At 42.6% G+C, this 14,959-nt stretch overlaps 1 protein-coding gene across 2 annotated transcripts; it reads left to right on the plus strand.

The window, feature by feature from the left end:
• Positions 1-1,216: 1,216 nt before the first annotated feature.
• Positions 1,217-8,902, plus strand: LOC118941423 (ubiquitin carboxyl-terminal hydrolase 37-like). Of its 2 annotated transcripts, XR_005037637.1 has the most exons (12): positions 1,217-1,397; positions 2,950-3,302; positions 3,758-3,955; positions 4,195-4,326; positions 4,969-5,101; positions 5,212-5,348; positions 5,541-5,640; positions 5,770-5,849; positions 6,045-6,295; positions 6,779-6,860; positions 7,695-7,830; positions 7,900-8,020. XR_005037637.1 is itself a non-coding variant. In XM_036954002.1 (11 exons), the coding sequence occupies exons 3-11, from the start codon at positions 3,789-3,791 to the stop codon at positions 7,934-7,936; spliced, it is 1,119 nt and encodes a 372-aa protein (XP_036809897.1). In that variant the 5' UTR covers positions 1,217-1,397; positions 2,950-3,302; positions 3,758-3,788; the 3' UTR covers positions 7,937-8,902. The 2 variants fall into 2 exon arrangements, 1 of the variants encoding a protein (XP_036809897.1); XM_036954002.1 differs by lacking the exon at positions 7,695-7,830 and having other exon boundaries at positions 7,900-8,902.
• The last annotated feature ends 6,057 nt before the right edge of the window (positions 8,903-14,959 follow it).

Consider the following 14,959-nt stretch of genomic DNA (forward strand, 5'->3'; position numbering starts at 1 on the left):
AAATAAATATTCTCTCTCTCTCTCTCTCTCTCTCTCTCTCTCTCTCTCTCTCTCTCTCTCTCTCTCTCTCTCTCTCTCTCACCTGTTCCATATCACTGTTTACGATCACCAGGTCTGCTCCTCTCTCCAGACAGTCCTCTCTGCTCTCCTTCCAGGTTTTAGTATCATCAGACAGGAAGTACCAACTGGATTCAAAATTCTGCCAGCATTTGACACAGGTTTGTTCTACAAGATGAAAACATGAATTTCTTTCAATTTACCACACAGGATACTTAAGTAAAAAAATTCAGCACACAATAAAGTGTGTGGGATTAATGAAAATGTACTATTGTATGTTTACTCACCGAGATTGGTAAGCCTCCCACTGAGAAAATCTCTCTCAGTCTGTAGCTGGTCTCTCTCTTTAATCAGAAGGCTATAACTGGCCTGTAGCTGGTCTCTCTCTTTAGTCAGGTTGTTGTAACTGGTCTGTAGCTGGTCTCCCTCTTTAGTCAGGTTGTTGTAACTGGACTGTAGCTGGTCTTTCTCTTCAGTCAGATTGCTGTAACTGGCCAGCAGCTGGTTTCTCTCTGAGTTGTGATGATCAATCACTCCATTTTTTAAAAGGGAAAAGTTTATCAAACATGTAACTAAAACACCATTGATGATTAAGTATAATTAAGTAGGCTCCTTAATTCTCAGTGACAACATACTAAACTTACAGTAGACAGACAGGTCTATGATCCCAGCCAGTAGGAGAACACACAGCAGCCCCAGACACACTGCAGCAACTCCAGAGGGTCTCTTCCACCACTGAACATGTACTGAATCACAAATGATTAAACATATTTGGTAATGTGTTTTACTGTATCATCCAGGATTGGGACAAATAAAGGTATGATACTACAGGTTACTCAAGACAACTTAATAAACATGTACATTTTTAAAAAGTAATTCAAAAATATATTTATATTGTACCACTGTAGATGTTGCAGGCAGTCAGAGATGAGTCCTATTGTAAAGTGTAGCCTAAAGGCCAAAATGGGCAAACTTCCATGTATTCAATGCTTAAGTACTATAAAACCAGATTTGCCCAACCCCTACAAATATATGAATGTATTATTATCCCTGCATTATCATTGTATAAAAGCCCATTAGATATTAATTTAGAATCCTCTAAATGTAATTAGATCTACTATTGTCATTTGTTGATCTGAATTGATCTGCAAGTATTTTCATTTTGAGTTTCCGGTAAACTCTTTGTTTCCTTTCATGTGTCCAACCAATTATTATTGGGTTATTCACCATGGCAACCAGTGAAATGTATTTCTGAGTTAGGTTGGCTTGTTTTCAGAATTCACAACGAAATGCCTCCAGCTGTCCATCACCACTGTAAATATAAAGAGTGGTTATAGAGGGTGAGCGTGTATGTGTGTGTTTGTGCGAGAGAGAATCGAAACACACACAGTAACGTGTGTAAATGAGTTCCGAGAGCAGATCTGTTATCCAACGATTAGTTTCATATTAAAAACGGTCAAATGCTTCTCAAATATGCTCTCTGGTGGTCAAACTAGCTCTAACGAGCGTTAATGGCAACAATGTCTGACACTTAAATAATAAATAATGTGCCATAGAATTCTGCGGCAGCCCGCAAGTTTTTAAGAAAGAACCACTGGAGGAGTTGGCAAGACAGCACTAAACAGACCTGGGACTCTAGCTAGTAGGAGTTGGCAAGACAGCACTAAACAGACCTGGGACTCTAGCTAGTAGGAGTTGACAAGACGGCACTAAACAGACCTGGGACTCTAGCTAGTAGGAGTTGGCAAGACAGCACTAAACAGACCTGGGACTCTAGCTAGTAGGAGTTGGCAAGACAGCACTAAACAGACTTGGGACTCTAGCTAGGGTTGGGTTAAGTTTAGGTAAGAAGAATTGTTTAGGGGTTGGAGTGAGGTTAGAAAACAAAATTCATGCCAGCAACCATTCAACACCAATTTATCACCTAGCAAGTGTATTTAACACGCACTGGGCACTGTAAGCTCTGCCCACTGACCATTGAGCTATAATTGAACCAATCACATTCATTATGTCCGTGAGACAGAGCTGCCCTCAGGGCAAGATTGAATACGGAAAACTGTCCCTAACCAATCTGTATTGTTGTTTGAGGTTTAGGCTAAATCTCTACCACCTGTTCACATTCTTTTAAACCAACCCTTTGTCCATCTGCTGGTGAATAAGAGAAAAAGCATTTAGCATTTAAATAAACCGATAACCAAACCAAAAACAACATGGACGCTATCAAAAAACTATGAAGATGAAGATGAAGGCACTTAAAATGCCTTTATTGTGGTCGTACATATAATGAAACAACATACAAAAAATGAATGTAAAAAGAAACAAGAATACAATGGAGCATATTATCTACAATATTGTATGTATACTGCATAACTTTGCTCTTCAATAAAAAATATTTGTTCATTGTTCAATATATTTTAAAATGTTATAGATTGGGTTGCCAGGTGGTGGTGTCATACATGACCGATGACATCACAATGGTCTTAAAGCCAATTTGAACAATGGGTTAATGTGGAAATGTATCAGTCTTCATTGGTTATCGACATGGCTTGTTTCTGCTGGTGCAAAAAGGTATGAAATCAGGTCATTTAATCAATTAACAACTACTATAATTCTGGAGTAGTATTTTTCTCTTAAACCTAGTGGGAAGAATAAAAGTAGAATTACATTCTGATTGACAAATACGTAAAAAGTGTACATGAAATGTACATGAAGTTCGGCTATTGCAAATGTCACTCAATGTAACCTGTCTATACTGTGTTATTTGAGGTTTAGGATAGATACCTATGATTCTCCATTTAGGCCTACCTCTTCCTACTCTTATGACCCCCCTCTTCCATTGGCTGGGGATCTGGGAAAAAAGTATTTAGCACTATCACATTTTCTTGTCAACAGAAAAAACGTCAGAAAGCAAATTCAGTTGATGTGGAGCAGAAGACAAGAAAGAAGAAGGAGAGGGGCACTTCATCCCCCTCTCCAATTCCATCTGACCGTTCTGAACGGAATGGCTCCGCTACCTCTGACCCCTCACCCTCTGACCAACTCTCCTCCCTCCATCCACCTCCCTCTCCTGTTAAATGTTCCTCTCAGCCTTGCTCTCCTGCTAAACAACCCTCTGTACCCCGGTCACCTGCCAAAAACCCTTCCCCAGTGAAATCCTCTCCAGTGGTGTCCCAGCCTAGTTCTCCCTCTCCTACCAACCCTCTGGACCGTCATGGAGACACCAGTCAGGAGGGCACAACAGTCAGGTAATCCAAACATAAAGTACAGTGCCATCCTAGAGTCTCTTTGGAGAGTTGGGTTTAGTGCTACCAGACCAGGGCCAGTGTTAATCAACAGTATGAGTGCTAATCTAGGATCAGGTCCTCTCTGTCCATAATAATCTGATTCATTGATCTATGATCTAAAATGCAAAACTGGTCCTAGATCAGACTCCTACTCTGAGACACTTGATAAACACAGTCCCAGAAAGTTATTTTCCTGAAACTGTAGTTTTAGCCTCTTCTGTCAACATCTAGTGGATAAAGAGAGTACTAACCTATTGGCCTGGTCTACTTGGTACACTGCATTTATATGGACAGCAGTACATGCATAACTACTCAGACTGTGTTTATAGTACAATAAAGTATTTAATAGAGAGACTGTGTAGAGTGATAATATCTCTGTGTTGGAGGCATTAGACCTGTTTCTCTCCTTCCTCCAGACCTCTGTCTCTTCAGGAACACTCTAGTCCAATGCCCCAGAGACCAGTCTCAGCCACCAGAAGCATGACTCTTCCCAGGGCCAGCTCAGCCACCAGAAGCATGACTCTTCCCAGGGCCAGCTCAGCCACCAGAGGGTCAGAAGAGACCCAGGGGGCCAGAGGAGAACGGGGGGAACTGGTCAACATGGAACTTCTTGGGTAAACCACAACACACTGCAAATGCATTGAATATAAGTTATTTATTGTTTAGAGATCAGTGTCTGATATACTATGGGGATAAGGCTTACTATCTAGCATGTCCTTTTATTAGATATTTATAAACCCATGAATTATGTCAATCTTGGTCTAAAGGACATCCACTTCTTTGTGTTAAATATAATGTGTGAAGGTTATGATTAATCTCTATGTGTGTACTGATGGCTGCTTCTTCTTCACAGGTTGCCTAACATTGGCAACACTTGCTTCCTTAACGCCACCCTGCAGTGCCTCCTGGTCCTGCCTTCCTTCTCAAAGGAAATCCTGCACCAGGAACAACTCTGGAGCTCCTCCCCCTTCTCCAACCTGCTCAGGTAAGGGAAGGCTCAAAAGCAGACACTCACCCCACACACCCATTAATTGTGGTCATAAATTAAAGAAGGGACACTCTTTTCACGCCACAGAAAGGGATTGAAAGGGATTGGGATTGAAAGGGATTGTCGTAGCAGGTTAGGAGAGCACTTTCACTAATCCTAACCCTTTTCCTAACCTTAACCACTTCATATTTTGCTGTGTATTGTATTTATGGTTTATTTTCCAGTTTTTTTTTGTTTTTGGAATCTTCATAACCAAGAGGAACAACAATGACACACTGATTATGATGTAGGCATTTTGTAGGCCAATTTGGAAAGTGTAGAATGACTACATGACCCATAATGCTCATTGACTGAACATTCCACCTTACCGTGGGAAATTTGGTAGTTTTTTTAAATGCTCTGGAATTGAGAGCAGTATCCAAACCAAATATCTTAGGAGAATAAACAATACATTTTTGTTGTTTGGCTTCATTGTCCGTCTTCAAAGGTGAAATTGCATCAAATCGAATGAAACATTTCTAATGATGGGGTGCCACTAGATAAAACATATTTGTATTTACTCACCTGCCTCTTCAGGCGTAAGCCAGTAGGTTGACACCATCCAGTCGGCTGCTAACTTACTCTCTGTCTCCCCTACAGGTGTCTGTCTGATGTGCACCGTTCGGGTCTACCTGACAGTGTGGCAAACCAGGCCTCAAAAGCAGACCTCATGTGGAAGGTCAAGTACTCCTTGTCGGGATACGATTTGAAGTATCTGGGGGACACGCAACAGGTAACTGAGGCACTACTCTCTTGTGTACGAGTGCTCTTCTTGCAAGGGTTCATTTTCTCTTTTTAATTTGCTTTTAATCTTGGTGTGTTTCTTTCTCTTCCTCATCATAGGACGCACACGAGTTACTTGTCAATATGCTGTGCCAGCTGAAGGAGGAGGGCATGATTCTGAAGACATTCGGGATGAACTATACCTGCCCTGTTTCCCAGCTGGAGTTCCAGCTTGTGTCGGTGCGCAAATGTACCAGGTAAGAGATCCCATTGGTTGTAGTGTATGTACTGAGAACATGATCTTTCTATATATATATATATATATATATATATATATATATACAGTATATATTAATATTACAAAACACATGGCATAACAGAAACATTGTAGAGACCTGAAACAGAAACAGACTTGATGCATTTTTCTTCTCTTTGTCCTGCTTCTGAAGCTGTGGGCGCGAGTCGTCCACCAGAGAGGACTACAACCACCTCTCATTGGACATCAGCCCTGAGCGCACCTTGCTGAACAGCCTAGCACTCACTTTCAAAGTCAGCACTTAGGGCTCAGCCCTGCATGTAGAGACTAACACCCAGGGCAAGCTGCCCACTGCCTCAGAATACGCTATCTTATTATTGTAGTGGTATCATTCATTATGTAATGCTTTTGTTTCTAACCAGAGTGAACAGGTTGAATTCACATGTGAGGGCTGTAAAGGCCTCCACGCCTCAAAGGTGGAGCAGTTCCACACACTGCCTCTGTGAGTTGTCCCTTTATAACCTCTCATAGTACTAGCAGTGTTTAATGTCCTGAGCCTTTAGGAGTAGTTACTTTCCTGAGCAGGTTGTAGGGACTTAGAGGTGAGCACCACCAAACAAATTTCACTCATCTGTTATTTTGTTGACTGGTTTCATTGTCTGTCTGTTCATCTCTCTTCCTCTCTGTTTCTGGGCAGTGTGCTGGTTCTGCATCTGAAGAGGTTTGGAGGACCTGGGGGGTTGGAGAAGCTGGAGGCTCCTCTTTTGTTTCCTTCGGAGCTGAGGCTCTCCACCCTCTGTGGGGACATGGTGCCACACCTGCACAGTGCCAGCCCACAGGCCCTCACCAACCAGGCCCCCAGCATCCAGGGGTCCATCCCCCAGACCCTCGCCAGCCAAGTCTCCAGCCCACCTGGAGAGGCCAAAGACAGCGCCCTCTGCTGTTCAGGTAGGTCATGGCACCATAACAATATTCTTGCTCCAACACCACACAAACCACCCACTCCCAAAACGGTCCTGCTGACAGAGAATCTGGAAGCTGCAATTTAAAATGCTTCTCAGACGTCTTTAGTGATGTATGGGAGCTGTTTTAGTCCAGAGCATTTCAGACAAGTGACCACGTTTTCACAGCTCCTTATATGTGTATTTGACCCCTCAGATTCAAATGAGCAGGAACCAGGGAAAGTGCTGCTGACAGCCTCAGTGGTGAGAAGAGAGAGAGAGATAGAGAGAGAGAGAGAGAGAGAGAGAGAGAGGGAGAGATAGAGAGAGTGAAACCAGTGAAAAATAAGTTATGACAGGACACTGAGATAGTTATGAGGAGTACACGATGTAGTAGACCTGTAGTAGACTAGTACTGTAGTAGACTGTAGACAGTGTGGTGGACTGTAGAGGAAATGAGAATCCTATGATCACATGTGTTTTCTTACAGAAGCAGAAGCCAGTACAGTCAGTGAATGGTTACTACCAGCTGACTGGCGTAGTCTCTCATTTGGGAGGCTCCGCAAACTCCGGTAAGTAAATACCATCAAACACACACATGCAGATGCACAATACATATGACATCAGCTGAATTCCAAATCACTCCCTTCTCCTTGGATCTCAATTTGCATGTTCACGTGTGCCTCTGCTGTATACACAAGCATCCCAAAGCTGAGGGAGTGAAAATTATCGAGGGTGAGGGCCAGGGATCATCAACTAGATTCAGCCTCGGGTCCATTTTTTTTCTTAGCCAGATGGGAAGGGGTGTGGAACAAAATTACTAAAATTTGTAGACTGCAAATATACCGTAGGAAGGCCAAACAGATATAATATTTGACTGATTTCAAACCTTGCTTACATTTGTGTACAACCACATATATCTCTTTATTATACGTGGGAATACTTTGAAACAGATTTCCAAAATGAAAATCACTTGGAGCTGATTTGCTGGTGTTTTTACAGTCTTTTAACAATTACGTTTTATTTGGACAGAAAACATAGGGGGCCAAATAAAATCACCCTTGGGCCAAATTTGTCCCGCGGGCCGCCATTTGGGGAACCCTGGTGTAGGGGATAATTAGACCCTCCAACAGCCATTTCGGCCAAGCTAGCAAGGCTGCAGGCTTCAGAGTGAAGTGTCATCCCAACAAGCACTGCAATATGTTTAGAGTTTGCTCAATTTAATTCAAAAGAATGGAGAGGCATGCCTAATTATATGCCACGTGTATCTGTTTATCTCTGATTTCAAAACTTGACACATGTAACAGATAAAATTACCTCCCAAATGAACTGTTTAACTGTTACAAAACACTATTACCCACAATAGCCTGACCATTGACCTCTAGTCTGTCTTCCTTGTTTCACAGGGCACTACATTAGTGACATATTGCATGCCAGTGGAAATTGGTTCTGCTGTAATGACAGCCAGGTGTCAATGTCCAATGTAGCCACTGTGCTGAGGACCAGAGCCCGGAGTGCCTACATGCTCTTCTATATGTTCAGGTAATGTTTACTCTCGCCATCTATATTCTTGTGTTGCTATTTATGTGTACGGTTCCTTTCACCCTACAGGGCAATAGAGCGGGAGGCCCCAGCACACAGGGCCTAACAGGGCCACCAGCATCAGCCCCAGCCTAAACAGGGGCAGCACCTGGACCAGCCTCCAAACACTCAGACCTGTCTCAACAGGGGTAGTACCAGGCCCAGTCTCAAAACCCCCAGCCCAGCCTCAACACTCACACACCTGCCTCGAAAGGGGTAGCACTTGGCCCAACATCAACAACCCCGAGCCCAGCCACATCAGGGGCAGCACTGGGCCCAACATCAACACACCCAGCCCAGCCTCAACATGGGAAGAACCAGGCCCAGTCTCAACATGGGCAGAACAAGACCCAGCCCCAACACCCTCAGACCTGCCTCAACAGGTGCAGCATTCGGCCCAACTTCAATCATGCTGCTCTTCAACACTAGCATGAACATTCTTTCAGTAGCTTATGTCATAAATACCTGCCCTTGATTTGACTACTTCACCTAATGTATAAACGTATAAAGTATACACACTAAATGTAGTACACATGTAGATGTGGTGGATAGAGAGTGTGATTATTTAGAGGATATAACATCCCTTCTATTTGGTTTGGTTTGAAATCCTCCTGTTGTGAAATACACTGTGGTGTCTAACCTCTTATTCAGCATGGTCACACCGGAAGACCTGCAATATTAATAAAGAACAGCAAATGTAAGAAAATCCCATTTAAGATGATTCTGTTGACCGTTGTAACTCTTTAACTCAGGAAGATTTATGGTCTGGGATTCAGGCCGGTCCTAACAGGAAACGTGACAAAGGGAAGCAGCTGTAATGGAGCCTTCTAACACCCAATCAGGTCTGGAGGAGGAATGTCACATAAAGATTCAGAGATGCTATGAGTATCTTTTGAAGTTACTCTCCAGTTGTATCCATTTGAATAAATACAGACATGAAAATGCTGGGCTACGGATGTGACCTTGGTTCTGTGAGTAGAGTAACGGGTCACCAAACAAGCTATGGGAACTCCTTCCCTTTATCGTGATGTGATTGAGATGCTTAATTAAACGATGTTTACAATGACGCCACACCCTTACTGTACCATTGTGACCTGTCACTATTAAAGGCTGTGTGACGTGACATACTGTCTTTTCTTATCTCACGTACACTCCCTTACGTATTTATTTGGACAGTGAAGCTACAACTTTTCATTTGGCTCTATACGCCAGCGTTTTGGATTGGAGATCAAATGTTTCATATGTGGTGACTGTACAATAATAGTGGAGGTTAGCATTTTATATCATACCCCTAAGACATGCTAACCTCTCACCATTACCAATAATAGTGGAGGCTAGCATTTTATATCATACCCCCAAGACATGCTAACCTCTCACCATTACCAATAATAGGGGAGGTTAGCATTTTATATCATACCCCTAAGACATGCTAACCTCTCACCATTAGCAATAATAGTGGAGGTTAGCATTTTATATCATACCCCTAAGACATGCTAACCTCTCACCATTACCAATAATAGTGGAGGTTAGCATTTTATATCATACCCCCAAGACATGCTAACCTCTCACCATTACCAATAATAGTGGAGGTTAGCATTTTATATCATACCCCCAAGACATGATAACCTCTCACCATTACCAATAATAGTGGAGGTTAGCATTTTATATCATACCCCCAAGACATGCTAGCCTCTCACCATTACTAATAATAGGGGAGGTTAGCATTTTATATCATACCCCCAAGACATGCTAACCTCTCACCATTACCAATAATAGTGGAGGTTAGCATTTTATATCATACCCCCAAGACATGCTAACCTCTCACCATTACCAATAATAGGGGAGGTTAGCATTTGGGGGGGTATAATATTTATACCTCTGTAAATTTCTCACTCATCATTATTCACAATTCATTCATGATTATCTTTAATCATGGAATTCTATTCGTATTTACAATAAAAATGACTCCAAAGTTACACAATACATTATTTACTATTACGCTTACATTTTAGTAATTTAGCAGACACAATTAGAGCATTCATGTTTAACATACAGTGCCTTGACACCCCTAGACCTCTTACACATGTTGTTGTGTTACAGACTGAATTTAAAATGCAGTAAATATATTTTTTCTCTCACTCAACTACACAAAGTACTCCATAACGACAAAGTTAAAACATGTTTTTAGAAATGTTTGCAAATGTATTTAAAATTAAATATACTATAGATTTTACATAAGTATTCACATCCCTAAGTCAATACTTTGTAGAAGCACATTTGGCAGCGATAACAGCTGTGAGTATTTCCTGGTAAATCTCTAGGAGCTTTCCACACCTGGATTGTGGAACGTGACCATTATTCTTTTCAAAATTCTTTAAGTTTGTCAAATTGGTTTTTGATCATTGCTAGACAACAGTTTTCAGGTCTTGCCATAGATTTTCAAGTAGATTTAAGTCAAAACTGTAACTTGGCCACTCAGGAACATTGACTGTCTTCTTGGAAAGCAACTCCAGTGTATATTTGGTCTTCTGTTTTAGGTTATTGTCCTGTTGAAAGGTTTATTAAACTCCCAGAGTCTGGTGGAAAGCAGACTGAACCAGGTTTTCCTGTTTTGCTCCACTCAGGTTTTCCTGTTTAGCTCCACTCAGTTTATTTTTCTTCTGAAAAACTCTCCAGTCCTTAACGATTATAAACACACCTTGGCATACTGTATGATAGTGAAACTCTTTATCAGTCAACCACAGTGGATTAGAAACACTGGCCACCACGTGACTCCCACCAGCCTTAGTTAGATAATATACTACATGGTATGACTCCCACCAGCCTTAGTTAGATAATATAATACATGGTATGACTCCCACCAGCCTAAGTTTGAATATTTACTACATGATATGACTCACACCAGTCTTAGTTTAATAATATACTACATGATAATACTCCCACCAGCCTAAGTCTGTTAAAATAATACATGACATGACTCATACCAGTCTTAGTTTAATAATATACTACATGATATGACTCCCACCAGCCTTAGTTTGATAATTTAATACATTATATGACTCTATATCATATTACATACATACATACCTACATGAACTATTATACAACTCTACAGCTCTACTCTATTCCACAGGAGGAGAGAAAGCATCACACAAATCATTAGATACAGGGACAGAGTCAAAGGTGGCCCTCTGGTGGACGTAGTACTAACTACAGGTACAACTGTAGTGTTGGTGACAGAGACCAGGGTGGATGTAGTACTAACTACAGGTACAGCTGTAGTGTTGGTGACAGAGACCTGGGTGGATGTAGTACTAACTACAGGTACAGCTGTAGTGTTGGTGACAGAGACCTGGGTGGATGTAGTACTAACTACAGGTACAGCTGTAGTTTTGGTGACAGAAACCTGGGTGGATGTAGTACTAACTACAGTTACAGCTGTAGTGTTGGTGACAGTGACCTGGGCCCGGTTACCCAAAATAATATTAAGGGTAAATTCATCTGAGAACAATAGGATCCTATTGTTGAAACGATGGACTTAGACAAAAAATGCTTTTGAGAAACCAAGGCCTTGGGCTGTAGAGCTCACAACCACCCCCACAGAGTCCTTCACTGAGCCCAGACACACACCCACGTTGCCTGCCCTGTCCACTACCAACAGCTCTACCTTCTTTGAACAGCAGGTGAAGCTGTAGTCCAACTTGGTCACATTCTTGGACCTGGGGCCCACTGCCCTAGAAGTGTTGAGGGTCCCATTGCCCTGGTATAGGCTGATGCAGATGATTCCTGTTCCTTTGACACAGTCGGGGAGGTTGGCAGAGAGCTGCCAGTTTTAGGAGCTGCATGTTTTTTTATTTTTTTATTTATTTAAATTTTTAGCCCTTTTTCTTTTTTCTCCCCAATTTTTTTCGTGGTATCCAATTGTTGTAGTAGCTACTATCTTGTCTCATCGCTACAACTCCCGTACGGGCTCGGGAGAGACGAAGGTTGAATGTCATGCGTCCTCCGATACACAACCCAACCAGCCGCACTGCTTCTTAACACAGCGCGCATCCAACCCGGAAGCCAGCCGCACCAATGTGTCGGAGGCTACACCATGCACCTGGCAACCTTGGTTAGCGTGCACTGCATCCGGTTTACACAGCCCAACATCACATGCTCACTAGCGCTCAGTGGGTACAGGGAGCAGCACGAGGCTCTCCAGAGGGTGGTACGGTCTGCCCAACATCACATGCTCACTAGCACTCAGTGGGTACAGGGAGCAGAGCGAGGCTCTCCAGAGGGTGGCACGGTCTGCCCAACATCACATGCTCACTAGCACTCAGTGGGTACAGGGAGCAGAGCGAGGCTCTCCAGAGGGTGGTACGGTCTGCCCAACATCACATGCTCACTAGCACTCAGTGGGTACAGGGAGCAGAGCGAGGCTCTCCAGAGGGTTGTACGGTCTGCCCAACATCACATGCTCACTAGCACTCAGTGGGTACAGGGAGCAGCACGAGGCTCTCCAGAGGGTGGTACGGTCTGCCCAACGCATTTATCGGGGGAGCACTGCACAGCATTTGACATCTGGTGAATATGTGTATGTGACCAATACAATTTGATTTGATTTGAGCAGCAACGAGATCATTACGTCATCCAAAAACATGGCAGTCATTGAGTGACTATAAAAAGTACAAAAATCGGCCTCAGCGACAACTATTTGAGATTACAATATTGTTTTGTGCACAAAGGTTCTGACTAAAGTGTCTTATTAGGAATTTTCTAATCTGACTTTCCTATGTGGCTGTGTACGGAAAATCTATTTCTGGGTCGAGTATCTGATAAACTGCAGTACCGAAACCAAACTGTTGGAGCATTCAAAACCGTGCTTCTAGACCAGAATCCTGGCCCTTTGGAGGAGACGCCTGGTAGCCCGCACTGGAGAGTGGTAAAATCTGTCACCTGGAGGGAGGAAGGAAGTTAAGAAGGGGAGGAAGAGAGAGAGGGTATAGACAATGCGAGAGAGCAAGAGAGCTTAGTCAGATAACTGATGCAGCTGATAACAACTGGTAGCTAACAGCAACCAATTCCTTTTCAAATCAGTGGCTGTGAGGGAGAGAGGATATGAAAAAAGGAGGGCATTTTAGTGTTTTGAAACAAGACCCTTACTTTGCTGACAACGGACAGGGTTACAGTACATCCGTTCCTGACGGGGTGCTGGCGGGCGCCGTGAGGCTCACCGTACTGTTGGCTGCACCGCCCTCAGTCACCATGGAGATGTTGGCAGGGAAGGAAGAAGTGAATCTGGAATTGTTGGTGGCTCGGGCGGTAAAGGTTCCTCCGGTTCTGTTGGCCGTTTCTGCAGTGAAGCGTACTGAAATGGTGGAAAACTATGGACAAAACAGGGTGTACACAAATGAGGGGTTAGGTAATAGTAGTATTGATAAATGAGGCCTCAAAGCTCTGTTGGTACAGTCCGATCTGCTGTCTCTCCAGTTTTTAGTCTTGGTCGAGATGTAGAACCAACCTTCAAAATCATCTCTCTTCCTCTGTAGCTGGTCTCTCTCTATAGTTAAGTTGTTGTAACTTGTCTGTAGCTGGTCTCTCTCTTTAGTCAGGGTGTTGTAACTGATCTGTAGCTTGTCTCTCTTCTCAGTTAGGTTGTTGTAACTGGTCTGTAGCCGGTCTCTCTCTTCAGTCAGGTTGTCTTAGATTGTCTGTAGTTGGTCTCATTCCTCAGTAAGGGTGTTGTAACTGTCACATAGCTGACAGATGTGTCATAGTGCTGATCTCACCGTTCCCCCCAGGGCCTCTGCACTGATGTAGATATCCACAATCCTTTTCTCCATATCACCTCTGTCAAACCACATTGGTCAAAATCTGGCTTGGTATAGATGGCCTCAGAAATGTTCAACAATGTTGCCTTAACTATAGGGAAGTATCAAAATGATGAAATGGTAGTTGTGGCTATGCTAATACATAAAATAGAACAAGTTTACTTACTTGTTTGCATGTGTGCGTGTGAGAGATTGTTACAGTGGTATTTGTTAAACCATTTTCTGCAGAACAATATAAATCATTCCATGTCTCTACATGGTCATCTTGTCCAGAGTATATCTCAACACAGTCCTCCTGCCCAGGGAATGGGACTTGCTATTTGTGATGATGGACAGGACACTATCATACCAGGAAGATATAGATCATAGAGGGGAAGTGGAGAACAAAGACTAGCTGGTAACATATATTAAATATCATATGTAACAGTCCCAAGATAATTCAGGGAGTTTCCAGAACTCCTCCTTCCTTTCACCTTTCTGCTGATTTGGACCCTCTGTTTACTCCCAAATATACATCAACATGTTCAGGAGGTCCAGAACTACAAACATGGGTCATTATAATGTCCATACAATAGATTTTACACCACAAGATTACACCAAGTGGTTATTGAGGGTGGGTATGCTTAACCAGTGAGGATCAACCTGATTGGTTGAGGAGTTTTTTAGTGACAGCTGGTTGAACCACTGAAAATATTAACTTCCCTTCCCTCTTTTGGGACCCATATAAGGTAACAACAGTCAAATATGAGCATTTGATATTGTGCTTATTTGTAACTTGACAACAAAGACTGACTGTTAAATATTATTTAGTAACATTCTTTGATATCTCTACTACACTCATTGGTTGGTGATACAGTCACCTCCTTCCTATACAGTGTATGTAATGGTGGTTTGGTACTGTAGAGAATGTCATCACCAGGCCTAAAGTGGAGCATGTAAATATCTGTAGAATATATTTTAATGGGAAGTTATGTGAATGCACAAAGTCAAATGTACTGAATTCATGTTGAACTACAAACACATACAACAATATGTGTATGCATGTGTGTATGTGCATGTGTGAGTGTGTGTGAGAGAAAGACAGAGAGAGAGAATGAAGGAGGAAGTTGTGTACATTGAAGGCTGCTGTATGTGTTTGCCATCACCATTATCAGGCTGATGTGGAGACCAGTACCTACAGGGTTAAAAACAGTCAGATATCATGGTTAATACCAGTACCTACAGGGTTAAAAACAGTCAGATATCATGGTTAATACCAGTACCTACAGGGTTAA

Source organism: Oncorhynchus mykiss, chromosome 19, assembly GCF_013265735.2.
Source record: "Oncorhynchus mykiss isolate Arlee chromosome 19, USDA_OmykA_1.1, whole genome shotgun sequence".
NCBI lineage: Eukaryota > Metazoa > Chordata > Actinopteri > Salmoniformes > Salmonidae > Oncorhynchus > Oncorhynchus mykiss.